Genomic DNA, 17,440 nt, shown 5'->3' on the forward strand with positions numbered 1-17,440 from the left:
CCCGCTCTTCTCTCCCTCCTCCTTTTTCTTTTTTTTTTTTTTTTTTAACCCTCTGGAAAGTTGCGAGAAGTTCGTCTTGCGCTTCTTTTTTTTTTCCTCTCTCTCTCGTCACGACCCGCTCCCGCCGTGCGGAGGGGGATCAAGGGGAGGCGTAGGGAAGGGGGCTGGGGGGGGGCTGAGGGGGGCTCTGAGGAAACGCGCTTCCCCAGCCCTGCCCCGGCCCTGACCCCCGGCCGCGCATGCTCCAGGCTGGACAGCTCCTGAGAGGGAAATTTAAAATCGGGGCAGGAGGGCGGCTGTGCCGCGGCGCCCACGGGGAGCTCCGGCCCCGCACGGCTCCCTCCGAACCGCCCGAGGAGGACCGAACCGCCCCCCGAGGGCGCGCAGCGCCGCGTTCTGACGGCCGCCAGGTTGGTGGGATCCGGGGGTCGCGGGTTCGGGGCCGCCCTGGGGCACCGCGGGGCTGCGCTCACCTGAGGGCGGCCCGCAGCGCCGGGCGGTGCTCGGGGCAGAGCTCGCGGTGAATCGCCGAGCGCGTTGGCTTCGCCCTTATGACAGCGTTTTTTTAGCTGGCTGTGTGGCCTAAGAGCGGGCAGCGCGCTCGGAGGTGGCGCCTTTGGTTCTGCTTTCCCATCGCTTGGGGTTTTCGGTTGGAATTTTGTCGGTCCGTTCCCCGTGCTGAAGTGCTGGATAGCTACTGCGTCTGTGCCCATAAATGTTTTCTGCGGTTTTATTTCTTCCTCTCCCACCCCCCTCCCCCCTTTTTTTTTTTTTTTTTTTTTTTTTTTTTTTTAATTTCCTAAGGAGATGATAGAAAGCGACCTCCCGTCCACGATGTCAGGACTCATCCGGAGCTCAGGGCACAGCCAGCACGCTGCCCAGGAGTACAGGTGAGGGCTTTATTGATGGAGAACCACACAGCACCACCAAAACCTGCCAACTGATGGCACACAAATGTTTCTCACCGTTTCCTTATGCGACCCTGTTCTAAAAAGCCAGCTGTGTCATTTCTCTTGCTCCTCTTGCTCTTCTCGAGCTGAACAAAGTGGAGAGCAGCTATAATTCATTGCTTACTTAGAGTGATTCCTATTTAAAGCAATTTGATGCTAAGCCATATTAAATGCACCTTCCAAGCCACGGGCTGACCTCCCACTCTCTCTCTCCTGTATGAGTGTTATCAGACAACATGTAGATCAATTATTGTTAATTTAGAATTATCTAAGAGTTTCCTTTCAGGTTGCATTTTGCATTATTGTGCAAAGACTGAATCACATGCAATAAGCACCAGATAATTTTTCCATTAAGACAAGCAAAATACATACTTTGTACTTATGTATGTACATACATACATAGTACTCCAAAGCACTAGTTTATATATATATTAGTTCTACTAATATTGGTGAGAGCAAATCTGGTTTTGCCAACAGCCTCTGATAATTTTTCTACACCAACACACATCTTTCATCATGCAAAGGCATTGTTAGAAGTCATGGGACAGTTCTGCATGAATTACAGTGCGCTGGGTTAAGTTAGGTTACATCTTGTCACATGATGCCAAGTTCCAAGAAACACATAATAACACGATCTGGCTCTTACAATAAAGAAAAGGATCTCTTTTTTTTTCCTTTTTTTCTTTTGTTGTTGTTGTTTTAAAATGAGGAGTGAGAGCTTCTCTCCTCCCTCCCAGCCTGAGGGTGTTTTCACACATTTCTGTGGGTACCAGTGCTCAGACGCAGGTATTCTTCTATCAGCCTCTCTCTATTCAAAATGCAAACACTGCACTGCAGCCCCTTGCAGCTCAACAAGTGATTTGTTATACCCTCCTCAGCCACTGTGGAAGAAGGGTTGTGGAACTCTGTTTTGCTGTTTATTAAAGCATTCTTTGCTCCAGACGTTTTGTTGGCTGTGTAAATATTTGTAAAGAAATATTCAGTATTTAATGAGGGGTGTGTATGAGAGAGCTTTCTGGGTGCTTACATTTAAGTCTGTATCAGTGCCTTGAAGAGCACACCACCCTAACAAAGACCCTTATTATGGGGAGAATTATTCTTTAACTCATTTTAAAAAGCCCCCCTTTTTTTTTTTTTCCTTTGAGAAAGATTGGATTTATCTTAGTGCCAATAAAGGAATTGTAAGAGTTTCTCCTTTATTGGGAAGTCAGCTCCTTTTAAAAACTACTTTTAATCTCTGTTAAACATTCTGAACTCGAAGATCAGAGTTCTCTGAAGTTTTTAACCCATTTGTGATTTCTTTACTGCAGCTTTAAAGTGAATTATTTGACCTCATTTAATAGTGGCGAATTCTGATAAAAATGCATAAAATCTGAACTGCACCATAAATGCAGAGCAGTATTTGTCCTACTTCATGAGAAAACACTTTGGATTATGTAAAAGAAAATCTTTTAGACTGAATGATTTTAAGAAAAGAATAGACCTGTCAAATTCTATCAGCTCTGTTTACTCTCCTGCTGTCACCACAGTCCAGCACTGGAACCCACAGTCCCGAGTGCTCCATGGGGGAGCATCAAGGCTCTGCAAAATGGGGAATGGCCTCCAATTAGTGAGTGGGAGGCTGGGTCTGGGCTGAGAATGCTCTTCTGTCTCACTTGGAATCTTTCAATTGGGCAATTGGACTTAGAGGAGAGCAGGCTTTCCTGTGAGGCTGCAGCAGAAAATGCTGAAAAGGGGGAGAGCGTGTGTGCATGTGAGCTGGGGATCAAAGCAGTGAATACCTACACGTTTTCATGCACGTATGCATAGATCTCAAAATGACTGATTTTTTTAATGGAGAAAAAAAAAAGAAAGAAGAGGAAAAAACATCACTAATTTTAGCAGACATTAGAATTCTCTGGATCTAAAGCATCTGTAGCATATTTGACGCAGCACATGGCAGCCTAATCCTCCTAACTACTCTGTGCAAAGACCTGGGCTGTTTGCACCTTGATAAAATTATTTTGGGCAAACATCTCTTCTGTGAGATGTAAAACATCATGCTGTCTGGGAATGATTAGGGCCATGGCAGCTTCCCCAGCTCCTACATTTCTCTGGGACTGTCACTGCCGGGCTGTCAATGCAAAGTAAAGCTGCCTATTAGCCAAAAAGTGCCTCTATCAACTTTCCCAGAGAAAATACTGCTACCTTCAGTATTTTCATAACTGTAGCAGTGACAAGAATTGCTGATGATTTCATTTCACATTTTGGGGAATAAAGGCAGAGAATCCTAACACTGGGATTGTTAAACTTTCAAGACTTCAACACTTGGCTAATTCTAATGAATAACTGAATATTGTGCTGCAGTGTAAGTATTTTGATGTGGAATCAGAGTACATGCTTACCTTGTAGTGGTGCTCCTGTATTGTTTCAGCACAAAGCTATGTGAGTTATAGGAGCCCACTCAAAGACTCTAAACCAATGGAGAACTCTCATAATCTTCAATGGGCTTGGAGCTGGTCTTTTAGTTATTTATTTGCTTTGTGACTGCTTCAGGAAATACTGAATATAAGTAATATAAGCAGTATTAAAATTTGCAATTCATTTTCTTGCAGTTTGGTTTTGCTGATCATTAATAACTGGTGCAAGAGAAGTAGAAGATCTATTGCAATGTATACAAGTGCAGAATTGGATTTAACATGAAAACCTTTAGGATTTGGAGCCCCACTGAGGCAGATGAAGGGAAAATAACAGATTTACAGTAGTTTACTTCTGGCTTGGCTAAAGTAGGCTTTTACGTGACTATGAAGTATTCAATACATTAGAAGACTGTCCTTCCTCTTCTTCCCATTTTAACTGTCCCTTTGATTCTTAAATACAGTATTTAAAAACCGATATTTAACTGATCAGATAATCTAATTCAGTTCTTTTTCTGTAACCTTGAATTTCTACACACACAGTTTGGCATCGAATTGTGCTTTAAAAGCTTTTTGGGTTAAGCTGACCTTTAGTTCATGTCCTGAACAGTTATGGTTCTACTTTCTCTAACCATTGATTCAGCGACTGCTTAATCCTGGCAGCAAATCCCATGAGCCTTGGATTGCCATGTCTACAGTCTTCACAGACAACCAACACGTAACCACTACGTTCCCTATGTTCTAGACATGACTAGACATGACATGGCGTTACAGAGGTGAAAATGGTGGACAGTCTTTATCTTTTATGGCACTCGGGACATTTTGGCTCTCCTAAGTGGTAGTCTCATAGCTGGTTTTGGAGCGAGCTACAGTTGGGTGTTTTCCACCATCAATCCTGTGGATAGATGGAGGCTGGGCTTTGCACGAAGTAAATTTCTGCAGACAAAAGGTTACAGATGCATAACTAACAACACCGTAATTGTTCCTGAAGAAAATGTCAGTGTCCATTCCCTTGACACCATGTGTGTCTGACAGGGAGTGAGATAATGACTCGATGTGTCGGAGGAATTTCATCACAGGACTTGCTTCATTCTTTCAAAAAAATGTGAGAAACCTCCTAGGAATCAGTCAAACTGAGGCTGCAGTGGATTGATTTAAGTGGATTAGCTCAACTGTTTCCTATGCAGTTCCTGAAATGTGCTAATCAGTATTAATAAAAAAAAAAATAGTGGCCCTTGCTTCTCATATTGTCTTGCAATTGCTGCCAGAGCTGGGAAGGACTGGTTGTAGCTGGGCAGTACCTAGCAAGATTCCGAGGCTATTCTGTTTCCAATGAAACCAGAACTGAGCTCCTGTGTTACCTCATAAAAGGTGCTTGACCTTCAATTCAAGACAAGGAAGCAGAAAACTTGCCTTTTTTCCAGCATTCTTGTGAGAAACCTCACGTGCTCAGGGCTCCCCGCTCTTGTTTTGCCCACTGAGAAAATCTCGCCTGTGCGGAAAGCGCAGCACAACTTCTGCAAGGGAGACAGGTCTGACAGCAGCGCAAAGCACAGCATATTTCATGTCCCTTTTACACTGGATTAACTATCTGCACAGGATCCCAGGCAAGTAAATCAGTTCTTTGCTAATGAATAGCAGCTGAAGCAATGTTAAAGGAAAAAACAGCTTCCCCAGTAGACAACGCTGCTGACCATTACACAGAACATTCGTGTAGCATCAGATGCTTCAACACATTTTTGCATCAAGAAGAGACTTATTTTGACATTAGTTACAGCTCTTTTTTTCTTTTTTTTTTTTTCCCCAACAAAACATACTGTAGATTAACATACAGGCTGCATCTGGGAAATCTTAACCTACAGGAAGAAAGAGTGACTGTGTGGGTGAAGCAGAGCAAGGAGTGAGCTCTGGGTTTGCTGCTGACACTGCTGCTCACTTCCTGTTAGGCTTAAGCAAATCATGTAGGTCACTTGTAATTCAGTTTCCCTTCATCCCATACCAAAATGAGGTAACGGGGTGTTGTGAAACTCTGAGCTGAGATGTATAAAAGTCTCTTACAGCACTTCTATAACTGGTTCTTTTAGAGGATAAATATCTTTGCAGAAGGTTTTTGGAGAATCACCTTCTCTTCTGAGCCATGGTGTTATGAAAAGGAGAAGAGCAACACCTGACAGGGTAATTATTTGCTTTTTGCTTTGGTTCATCTAATCTAAAGTTTCCCCAGTTGTAGTTGAGGAGGGATGTTCTGGTTGTTCCTGGACCACTGCCTAATTTCTCATTTCCAGCAAGGCCAGAAATTACTAAATTTCTGAAGACAGGGAGGAGAAAGGCAGGCTGGGCACTTTGGAGTGGATGGGTAGTGGGATTTCAAAAGGCAGAGTGGAATTGCAGACCAAAAGCAGCAGTGAGAGCAGCTGGGACAGAGCAAGGAGAAAGGGGACTGATGGCTGTGCAGTGTGGAAAACCCTGGTGCAGGGAAAGGGGGAAGGTGGGAAGAGAAGTGTAGGTAGCAGGGAAGAGCAGAACCATCAGTGAAGAGCGAAAGAAGACAGGTTGACTCAGTAAAACAGAATAATTCTCACCATGGAGACAGCTGAAGAGTCACAAAACACTTCTGTTTTCCTTGTGTTGCTTTATGTATCAGAAATTGCTGTGCTTGTTCTGAGGCCGTTACATAATCCCAGACAAAAGAAAACAGTTTCTGAGAACCAATTCAAGAGAAAGTTTTTGTAGGATTCTTGTTGAATTGTCGCTCTCTGGATAAACCATTGCAAGCAGCTAATTAAGAATCTATCACTGCTGACTGCCTCTGCTCGAAGTTGCATTACTTATGCTTCAGTGTCAGTGCTGGCAGGGATAATGAAAATTTTCCATTGAGAGACATTAGAACACTATGGTTGAAGTTGAATATGCCATGCAAAACAGCCGTGGTGTTTTGGTCTGGGTTTGTTTAGAACAGTGGCAATGCTGAGTTGCTGCCACGCTCAAATCCCTTTGCACCAGACTCACCGTGCAACATCAACCAGTTTGAGTGCTTTGCAGCTTTTAGAGACAGACTCCATGCAGGCAGAGTCCTCTGAAGGGTGGAGGGCACAATACCTACAGAAATATGTCACTTTGCATGCTGTATTGTAAACCAGAATCCCCAGTTATTGGCTAAACCACCTAGAGATAAAATATTTGAAGGCATACTTGTCACTGCCAGGCATTTCTTTAGCCTCAGCAGGGGTGTTTGGCAGGCTGGTCTATAACACCATTGAAGAGATGGTTGCTGTGTTCTCCGAAGTCAAATTCCTCATGCACCAGAGTTTGCAGGTGTAGAAGTGGCTGGATCACCTGCACAGCTGCTCCTGCACTGATGAACTGCATGAGATTCAGCTCAGTAGATCCAGCTCAACACGAGGTTCACGGATGTAGATCCAAATTCAGTTCTAGCATTCCAGGCTCCTGCAGGGTTGTGTCAGGAAGGAATTTCTTTCCATGTAGCTAGCTGTTCAGTTGGTGTCTCCTACCTGTATAGGAGCTGTTTCAGATAGCAAACGTGGCAGTGTTTTGCACTGCTAACAGACTCAAGTGGTCTTGGTCATAAGTGCAACCAATGCAAGAGTCCAATTCCACGGTGATTGCTGGCAGGAAAGTCTATAAGGTCAGCATAAGGGGATTCCTTTCCGTGTTATTCATCCTAATTCAAGTAAACCTTGTGCAGGCTGGCTGATGGCCAAGCTCTGTTGGAGCTTATCTCAAGTGGATAAATATTTTGGGCAACGTATAATAGAGCAGATAGCAATGATGAGTGCTATACAGAGCACTTCTGTGTCACGTACTGTAGATCTCAGGGTGCTTTTCAAAGAAGGCCAGCATCCTCTGATACACAGAGAGCTGGGGCATAAATCTTCAATATCACATGGGTTCTTACTAATGCAGTTACCTTTCTAGGGTAGAAACACATAGACAGGTTTTTTTTCCTGCAGAGGGTTGAAAGGAGAGGGCTGAAAATGGAATTACATCATTTCACCACACCTTTAAAAGATAATATTATGTTTGTAACAACTTTGGTGCAACTGGAACCTTCCTGCATAGGACGTAGCTGTTGAGCTTATGCACCAGACAGCCCTGGGGAATGTGCAGCTGGGGACATTTTCGGCAGCGTGCATTAATTATAGCGTATCACTATTTATCTCATTTACATGCATTGAAAGGAAATGGCTGCTTTTACTACAGTGCCCCATTGTGCCAGGAGCTGTGAACACCCATCTACAGGCAGGATCTCTGACTCCTGAAGTTTACCCTGAAATGTGAGACAGAAAGGATGGCGGAGGGGAGTGGAATCTGAGCACGTGGTATTACAGTGTGTGTTTTTGCATTAGTAGTTGGCCTGGCACTGGTGCTTTTTTCGGGTCAGAAAGGTTGAACCCTATGACATTACAGTGGTAGGTATTACTGTATTACTCTCTTTCCAGAGAGAGTCAGATGAGCATTTTTCACTAAAATCAGGAAAGCCTTGAGCCTGTGTACTGTGAGATAAGCTGGGTTTATGCTGCGGAATAAATATGGGCGCTTAAAACACCTTGGAGAACAAATGGATGCACTTTAAGCAGCCTTGCCTTCTTGAAGGTATATGAAATTTCAGCATTGCTTCAGTCTTCAACTGTGAAATATTTTTTCTCATTCTGACAAAACTTTTTCTTTTCCCCTATGATTAATGAGAACAGTTATTCCGACAACTACCAGTGAAAACATGTAAGTGAGCAACCAGGCGTGCTTTTAAAAGTCTTGAATCCCAACAGCTGTTCCATGCTAGCACAGAGAAAGGAAGACATCTTTGTGTTGGACAAAGAACTGGCTCACACACCTTGCCTTGTTGTTTGCCTCTACCATTGCATCTTGGTGTCTGTTTGAAATGGAGCTCAGTGAGTGTGACACCGAGTTTAAATTGGGTATTAGGAAGTTGTTGACCAGGAGGGCAGCAAAGAACTGGCATGGATTGACCAGGGAGGTGGTGGTGCTCCCTGTGGACACCCGTGCTCAGAGGACGGGGCTGTGAGCACTGATGGAGCTGTGGGTGTCCTTGTGCACCGCACTGCAGACCAGACAGCCTTTGGGTCTCCCTTCCAACTCAAAATGCTGTATGATTCTATGAGGGAGCTGCATGTCTCCCAGTGATGCTGAGGGGCAGGCAGTGTGATCTTGGGGGGAGGATCATCCAATTTTGGATAGCACCCAATCTTGCAGAGCATATCACCAGAACCTCTGCACGTCTGGGAAGCGCTATGCGAGTCTCCACCAGGATAAGCAGGGAAACAGGGACCTTCTCTCCACTAAAAGACACTCAGGGAAGGCTGCTGCACAGCCCCAGGCCCACTGCACGGAGATGCTCAGAGAAGCAGAGGGCATGTGGAGGATTCATGGGCTGACAGGAGGCGTGTGTGGTGGGTGCTGACCCTCGCCGCCCATCTGACCCCGCTGTTTGTTGAGGGGGCTGACTTGTCTGGGAGGACTGGCAGGGACCGGGGTGCCAGATGGCATGTGTATGCGTGTTGTGTGTCGGCTGTCATTCAGCCAGATTAATGTGGAGTTGGTAAAAAGGAGGAGGGGGGAGAAAAACAATTAAGCAAGAATCCCAAAAACAATGGAGGCCACGTGCCACTGGGCAACAGTCGTTTGCTCCACAATGGGTTATCGGCTTACAATGAATGGGCCCAACTGTTGCAAACGACATGAGCCTGCCCAGTTTTCAAATCATTTAATGCTCTTGTTTTCTTCCAATCCAGCCAATCTCTGGGCCGGGAGAGTGGTCACCTGATATTCTTTTCCTGTATTTAAGTCCCAGGCCTCACAAAATAACTGAACAGTGGTAACCATGGCAATGCTAATTATTGCACTTTAACTACAGTACGAGAAAGAAAATGCGGTAGGCTAGGAGAGAGATGTGAAGATGTTTCTGGCCAGGATTTTAACTTCTGGCTCCTGCTCGTGGCTTTTTCTTTTTTCCTCCTTCTTTTCAAAGCCTTTTTACAAACAAACAAATGACATTCTGCTTTCAGGATTTCCCAGATAACAATTTCTGGAACTTCTGATGTGTGTTTCAGGAAATCACAAACAGAGGGGCTGAATGCCCCTGGGCTGCCAGGCATTAGAGTTCTGTTCTTGTTCTTTTGAGCTGCCTTGGAATCATATGGAAGGTAAAAGATGGTTCAGCAAGAGACCAGACTTCTGCATCGTTATTTGGCAATAAACATGCATTAGTGCCACACAGCTGGCTTCAACACATCTGTGAGAGAGATTGTTTCTAAGCTTCATGGTTCCTTGTTAATGATCAGTAACTTCATATCTCTGAATGGAAAAGATCAATGATTCATTATGTGAAATTTCACTTATGCACCCACCAGTGGGATGCACAGGGGCTGGGAAAAGCTCTCCCCAGGTGTTAAAGCCAGCAGCAGGCTGTGGTGGATCTGGGCACAGAAACATTTCCAAGGCTTGCTGCTCACTGCCTTTTAATGCTAATGCAGATTTGTCAGGTTAAGAGTCTGAACAGGTTTCTTCTACATCAAGGCCCTACAAGAACAGATTTCAGACAAAAGTGAAAATGACAAGTCAGTTTGGGTTTTGTTTCTAGGCAGTTTCTCTTCCAGGTTCTCATGACTTCTTCCCCTATAAACACTGCACAGAATGTTTTCTTAACTAAAACATTTCAAATTGTACAAAGGAACACATGATTATAAAGCAAAGGATGTCAGTAACAAGCCAGCTGTGAAACAAAAGGTCACATCCGAACTCTGCAAGCAGAATTCCAGCCTGATGCATTTCCCCGCTGACCTCCATGAGCTCAGGCATCCCAGACATCTCCCTTCTTACCAGGAGCAGTTTTGCAGCATCTCTACTCTTTTCTAACCTCTTGTGCTGTTTTGCAGGCTCTTAGCTTCTGATCCCTCCCAGCTGAGTGAAGATGACCTCCCCAGTGACTTGCAGTCCTTGTCGTGGCTGACATCTGTTGATGTTCCTCGGTTACAACAGATGGCCAGTGGAAGAATGGATTTTGGCCTTGGTGCCCAGAATGCAATGTTACAACAGACAGGTAAACTGTTAGGGTGGTAAATAACTGCTATTGAGTTGACCCAGCCTATTGCCCCTTTCACTTCCCTCCACACGTTCCAGCTTTCCTAGTAGTGGGTTTGTTTTAGGTACATTACTTTTTGCTTCCTGACAGAAGACCTGGAGCCTGTTGTCTTCTTATGAAACATTGCTGAATCTTTCTTTCACATCAAGAGGCAGAGTCCTAGCTGTCACAGCAGCAATCTTAGGATCCAGCAAACTGCTCTGCTCGTTGTAGTTGCCAATGCCATGTGTGAAATTGGGCCAAGGTATTTAATACTTGTATTTCAGAGGTTTTCAACAGCTTGGAAATTAGGTAATTAATCTTTCTCATTTGTTTCAACACCGATAAAACTAAGAGTATCTTATTTACCCCATACCTGTTTGCTTCACACAGACTTACAGCATCTGTTCACTGAACACCTTTCTTTGTGAGCATCCTTCAGGCAAACACACTTGTTCCCCAAGGCATTCTGCCGAGCATATCATCTTGCTTGCTTTAGAGCAGAAATCCGTCTGGAGTATAGAGAGCTCTGAATTTGTGTTTTGTTTCTGGATAGTTTTTTTTCCTTTTGTAAGATACTGTGTCTGTAAGAGCACTGCGGACTGTTAAACACCTGTCATCTTTCAGTCTCTATATAACAAGTTTTGGAAGCAGCCAAAGTCAGCTTTGCAATCTGTGAAAGGTTCAGAGTTCTTTTGGGATGGAAAGCCATAGAGAGGTGTGATTATCCACTCCACACTTAGCTGCGTTGAAGTGCACCTATTACAAATAAATGTCAGCTCTCTTTTCTGAAGTGTACTTTCACGTGAACATTTATTACACTTGATTTTTTCAAAACAGGTCCTGTGGCAAGCAACATGCACTCCACAGGAGCACCTGGAGCAATGATTCATGTCCAGGCCAGCCTGCCACAAGGAGTCCTGGGACTGAATTCTATTTCATCACATGGAGCCAATGTAAGAGCAACCCTTGCAACACTTCTTAGGAAAAGATATTGGTAATCTGAAGACTGACACGTCTGTTGTCTTTGTCTCTGCAGATGAGCCAGTACTCTGTAGGTGGGCAGCCCTCTCCTAGTTTGCAGACACAGCAGCAGCTCTTCCCTCCTCATCCACAGCAAGTGTTTGCCATAGCCCAGAATACACAGCAGGTACTGTTATTTACTTGTGGTCCGTGTCTCAGAGTGCCTTCTAAGAACATCTCTAGAACTCTTTCAAAAGAAAAAGCCCTAAGCCTACACACAGTCGTGGACGCTCTTCTTCTTTTCCTTTGCATACAGTGTAACCCAGCAGCAATCTACAACACATCGTATGGCACCCAGCCACATTACCCTCAACCTCGCCTGGCTCCTCACTCTGCCCAAGAACTGCATCCAAAACATTACCCCAAGCCCATCTATTCATACAGGTGAGTAGATACCAGCACAGCATGTTGCTCAGAGCCTGTTGTGGGATGACTTCACTGCAGGTGGGACAGCACAAGAGCATCTGATTCCATTTGAAGGGAACACAGATCAATTCAGCCACCCGAGAGTTCTGTGGAAACTGCCTCTAGGGGGTAGCAGGACTGAACAAGCAAACTAGTTCCTGGCCATCGGCATAAAGGTAGAAAAAAACAGCACAGGGAAGTAAAATCTGCAGGATCAGAGCATGCCTTCTGAGCACTTGAAAACTCACTGACTATAGATCCTTAGGGGGAAACAGACTACCAGGGGAATCCCGTGGTCAGCCAGGTGTTTGTATCCGAATGGAGATGGATCTGAGATTGCTAGACCAGGAGACAACATGATGTATGCAACCTGTTGCATATGCAACCTGTTGTTAAATGTTTTTCTGTCCTCTAGTTGCTTAATTGCAATGGCATTGAAGAACAGCAAAACGGGCAGTCTCCCTGTGAGTGAGATCTACAGCTTCATGAAGGAACACTTTCCCTACTTCAAGGTATGCATACAGCTGGGAGTAGAACATCACTTACTTTGTTCTCAGCATATTTCCCTGACATCTTTCTGCATCTTTTAGACAGCCCCCGATGGCTGGAAAAACTCCGTGCGTCATAACCTGTCCCTGAATAAGTGCTTTGAGAAGGTGGAGAACAAAATGAGTGGCACCTCGCGCAAGGGATGTCTGTGGGCTCTCAATCCTGCCAAGATTGACAAAATGGAAGAGGAGATGCAGAAGTGGAAGCGGAAGGACTTAGCTGCTATTCACAGGAGCATGGCTAACCCAGGTAGGGCTTATATTACACTTCTGTTGCCTGTGTTAAAAGTGTCTGTTTGGCCAGGAATACACAAAACAAAAGAAAAACGAAACAAAACCAACCAAGTCCTGCACAACAGTCCTGTAGCACAGAGCTCTCAGGCCTTCCAACAACCTCTGCCTTAAACCTGCACAGCCAAAATGATCCCTGTGCTCTGCACTGAATTGGGTCATTACCCTTGCTGAGGACACGGAAGCTCTCAGCATAAACTGGTCCCCACATTCTAGATGGTTATCTTTTCCCTCCATGCTAACTCACTTATCTAGCACATTATGAAGAGTTATGCTGCCTCCAGTGTTAGCATTTATAGTGTCAGCTTTTATTTATTTATTTATTTTGGCTGTTGCTCTGCAAAACTCTTTGCTCTCATTCTTATGAAAATGCATGCTTGTTTTTGAAGCTTTCAGCAGCTCGGTGTTGGCAAAAATCAACCAGAAGGTTTTCCTGTAAATTCTTTAATACACAATCTGATAAATTACATTCTCCTTTACTTAAAAACAATCGTGCCACTGAAACTGCCAGGAGGCTCTCACGTGAATCTCACCTGGGAAAGAAGCAGAATTCAGAGTGTTGCTGGGAGCAGGAGACCTTCCAAGCATGCTGCCCATGCTGGTTGGGTTGCTCTGTGCAAACTTCATGTGATTCTTTATTTTTTTTCAAGCTGTGTTAGGGGTTACTATGGAAGTTGACTAGGGTATGGGCTAAGGAGAGGGAAGTAGATGGCACTTTTTTGCTCTTTGAACAGTCAGTTTGCACAGTCAAAGCTTGCCTTTTGTGCTGCTTCTCACACAGTCACAGATGCTGCTTGCCTTCTAGGTTTTATTGCAAAAGTGCAAAGCTGTGCTCATGAGTGAAATGAATGAAATGCTTTGATAGGAACCTACTTGAACAAATGGGTTAAACTTCCTCTTTTCTTCCTTGGGAACGGGCATTGCATGCACAGAGGAGCTGGACAAGCTGATTACTGACAGACCTGAGAACTGCAGGCGGTCCAGTAAGCAGGCAGAACCTGAGATCTCTACCCTGACCCACATGGCAGCAGCCCAAGGCCGAATCTCCATCTCCCAGCTGCAGCCCCAACCGATCATGACGCTCTCTCTGCAGTCTGTCCCTCTGCATCACCAGATCCAGACCCAGGCTCGCATCGCGCCGGACTCCCCAGCACCTGCACAGACTCCTCCTCTCCACACTCTGCCTGACATCAGCCACAGCCCTCTGCCCCATCACCCCATGGGCCGTGCCCCTCCCGACTTCCTGAACGTGACCACAGACATGAACACGGAGGTGGATGCTCTGGACCCAAGCATTATGGATTTTGCATTGCAAGGTATAGGAGAAGGAAGCTGGGGGAGTGGAGGGCAGAATTTATACGATTGTGTCGTTGCTGAATATATATCCAAGGGCTTCAGCAGGACTCACTGGGATGGAATTAACTGAGATGAAATCTCGCGCTGGGTTCTGGCCTGTGCAGCTTGACTTCCCCAGCCTTCCTCATTGCATTTCTACCCTGTGCTAGTTAGGAAAGCAAACTACCCTCATGGTTCAAGTTCAGGCACTGCACTAGATATCAATAGATATGTCCCCCTAAAGATCTGGGACATCACACCTCTCCATCCCTCGGAAACCATAGCTCTACTTGTGCCGTGGTTTCTCTCATTTGTAAATCTTTGGCTTATGGAGATCCTTAGCATGATCCTTGGGTTTCTTTCTGGTCAGCACATGGTAGATAGCTGCTGTCCAGGAAGGACTGGATTGCTGGAGCCCAGAGGCCTGTGGGGGAACAGACGCTCACTGCCTTTGCACTCCAGAGCTGCAAACTGTGCTGTTTCTGAGCAGCACGTAAAACCCTTTAGTTAAGGACTGACCCCCTCCCCACAGTGCCTGAACAGGTTGGATGTGTTGCTGTGACTGGAATTTAATCTTTTAAAGGTAACATATGGGAGGAAATGAAAGATGACAGCTTCAGCCTTGACACACTGGGTGCCTTCAGCAACTCTCCCCTGCACCTCTCAGACTGTGACCTGGGCACTCCTGGCCTCACCCCCATCTCCAGTGGCAGCGATCACTCCTTGTCAGACTTTCAGGTCACAGGCCTTTATACCACTTACACCTCCGTGGACAACGTAGCAGCAGCTCAGTACATGAACCCTCAAGGCAACAAGCCCATCGCTCTGCTCTAAATGTTGCACCATTCCATGGACCTTGAATTCGGGGGCCAGTTTCTCCCAACCCTTAAAATCCAACCTGAAAGCAATAAACAGCTCCTCCTGCAGACACTTGGAAATGTTGGCTGTTTACTGGGACACAGCACGCAATGCCAAAATAACTCAAACCAGTGGAGTTCTGCTGTACCTTTCATCCATGCCAGGACTAAGATTGGATGGTTGTGTTGCAGGGCTGGTGAGCTCTTAAGGACTTGGAAGGCATCAGTCAGCAGGAACTTCTACTAGAATGGAGCTGAGCTGAAAACTAGTCCAGTTAAGGAGAACATGTTTGCTTGACGTTCTAATCTAAACTTACTTGTTGATGTTGTTCTGTTGTCACACACACAGAGGCCAACACTACTCAATGGCTGGATCAGCACCAAGTTCACATCCGAAAGGGTTGATCTGGTACCACGTTCATCTTTCTTCTCACGTTGCCAAATGACTGCTGCCTTGAACAAAGATCACACGCAGGCTCTGGAGGCATTTGCACCTCTAACACTTTTCTGATGTAACTGTTGCTAACTTATTGTTATGAGCTAGGGGGGAAAAAAAGGAGCAAAAAGGTTATTAATGAGAAATCCATAGCAGACAACTGCTGTGTCTAGGGCTTAAAACCAAGCCCTTACCCAGGAAGGAACCGGTACTACTGAATGATGAAGCTGATCACTGGCTAGAAGCTTTTAGGAATTATGCCTATTTTTAGGACTTGTTTTAAAAAAGATTAGATTTGCCTTTTTTATAGTACTGTGCATTGTGCTTCTGTCCATTTTTGTGCTAGGCAGTATTACTATTTGTAAATTTATTTATATTTATTGTTATGAAGAGAAACTATGTAAACTGAGCACTGTTCAAATTCTTTTAAATGCTGCAGTAACCTGTTTTACATCAACTAAGTTATTCACCTTCAAAAACACCACTTCAGTCACTGTTACACTACATTTCTCTTAAATAAGCACTTTCAGTACTGTGAAACTCACTGTTTGTTTTCTTTTCTTAAATTCAGAGACCAAATATCCTAACTGTACCATTCCAATTCGCCTTCCCATTCTGATTAGCCCAAGTAAAATTGTTCCTAATTTAGATTTTCAGGTTTACATACTCCACTTTATACTTGGTGTCACATGATGCAAAGAAAAGAAATTGTATGAAACATCCAACAGCTGAAAAAAAAAAACAACCCTGAAAACAACGTTGAAATTTAGCCTTTAGTCCACTTGTAGCTCTGTGACCATGCGGTCGTATTCGTGTCTCATGTGTTGTCTGTTCCATTCAGGGCTCTGGCAGTCCCAGTCCTCGTACCTGCAGTGCATGCAGTGGGGCTGCTCACAGCACGCAGCCTCTCCAGCCCCCATCCAGGCACAAAGCACCACTGCAGCACCCAGCTGTGCCACCGCAGGGCAGCCAGATGCTGAAGCAGCCCCACCAAGGCAGCGCAGGTACTTTGTGCTGAAAGACACTGCTGGGAGAGCCAGGGGCTGGAAAACGTGCATACCTGTACCTTTCTAAGTGCGTGCATCCATGTCAGCCTCTTCCAGAAGACCGTGGTTGTCCAGGTCGTAATTTATTGTCCAAGAACAAATGTGATTACTGATCATTTGCTGTGTCATCTATGCTGTTTTCATCTTTTAAAAAATAAATATTTCTTAGCACGAAACCTGCCTCATTCTAGATGTGCTGCACTGTAATTACTGTGCTGGCAAGCAAGCTGTGCTGGAGCTCAGCATGGTCACTTATTGCTGCAAATCTCAGTACCTAAATACATGGTGAGGGATGCTATGGACCACAGCTATTCCCTTCTCTTGTGCTGCATGCTGCACAGCAGCAGTCACTATTCCCTTCCTTCTCAGGTCCTGGGTTTATACAGTGACACAACAAAAGAGCTCAGGAACAGTTTCAGGAACAGAACAAGGAAAAGTTTCCCTTGAGGACAGTGCTCATTTTATTGGTGTTGGTCTGGGTGAATGTTTCCATCACCTCCTGCACAGTGAGCAGCAGCACTCCAAGATCCCTGACAGTGCACTGACTCCTTCCATACCAGAAAGCATCTCCTTGTGTCTTTCTCATCCTCACTATGAGGTTGAGGAGACCTCCTCCCTGCAGTCCCCAGCATAGACACAACCAAGAAATTGCCAACAAAACCCCATCACATCAGTCCCAGTGCTGCCCTCAAAGCAGTTGTCCCCCCCTTGCACTGTCACTGTGCTCCCCGCTCAGAGCCAAAGCTAAGCCCAGTGTGATGCTCCTGCAACGGAGTGACACAGTCAGCTGATATCCCCACTGATAGCCCTACTGCAGCCAGTCCAGAACAGCTTGATGTCTTTTCTGGCTGCCAGCTTTTGGTGGTCGTGTCTGCAGACTGCTCCCCAGCGCAGGGAAGGATGGGGACAAATGTCTCCTTGCAGTTCCTGAGTTTGTTTTAAAGCATCAGTTTGAGGCTGATCCTTCCTCAGCAGTATTTATATTTCCTTGTGCCAGTGCATGGTCAGTCCCAACACAGTCATACGGAGACCTCTCCCATCGTCCAGCTCCAGC

The 17,440-nt window shown here is 45.3% G+C and overlaps 1 protein-coding gene across 2 annotated transcripts; it reads left to right on the top strand.

Annotated features, from left to right (window-relative positions):
• Nucleotides 1-368: 368 nt before the first annotated feature.
• Nucleotides 369-16,724, top strand: FOXN4 (forkhead box N4). 2 transcript variants are annotated; one of them, XM_048963694.1, is made up of 10 exons: nt 369-410; nt 805-890; nt 10,261-10,424; nt 11,286-11,401; nt 11,485-11,595; nt 11,725-11,852; nt 12,289-12,385; nt 12,464-12,671; nt 13,645-14,028; nt 14,631-16,724. In XM_048963694.1, the coding sequence occupies exons 2-10, from the start codon at nt 808-810 to the stop codon at nt 14,879-14,881; spliced, it is 1,542 nt and encodes a 513-aa protein (XP_048819651.1). In that variant the 5' UTR covers nt 369-410; nt 805-807; the 3' UTR covers nt 14,882-16,724. The 2 variants fall into 2 exon arrangements, with proteins under 2 accessions (XP_048819651.1, XP_048819650.1); XM_048963693.1 differs by lacking the exons at nt 369-410; nt 805-890 and adding an exon at nt 5,415-5,521.
• Nucleotides 16,725-17,440: the final 716 nt, after the last annotated feature.

Source organism: Lagopus muta, chromosome 17, assembly GCF_023343835.1.
Source record: "Lagopus muta isolate bLagMut1 chromosome 17, bLagMut1 primary, whole genome shotgun sequence".
Lineage (NCBI taxonomy): Eukaryota > Metazoa > Chordata > Aves > Galliformes > Phasianidae > Lagopus > Lagopus muta.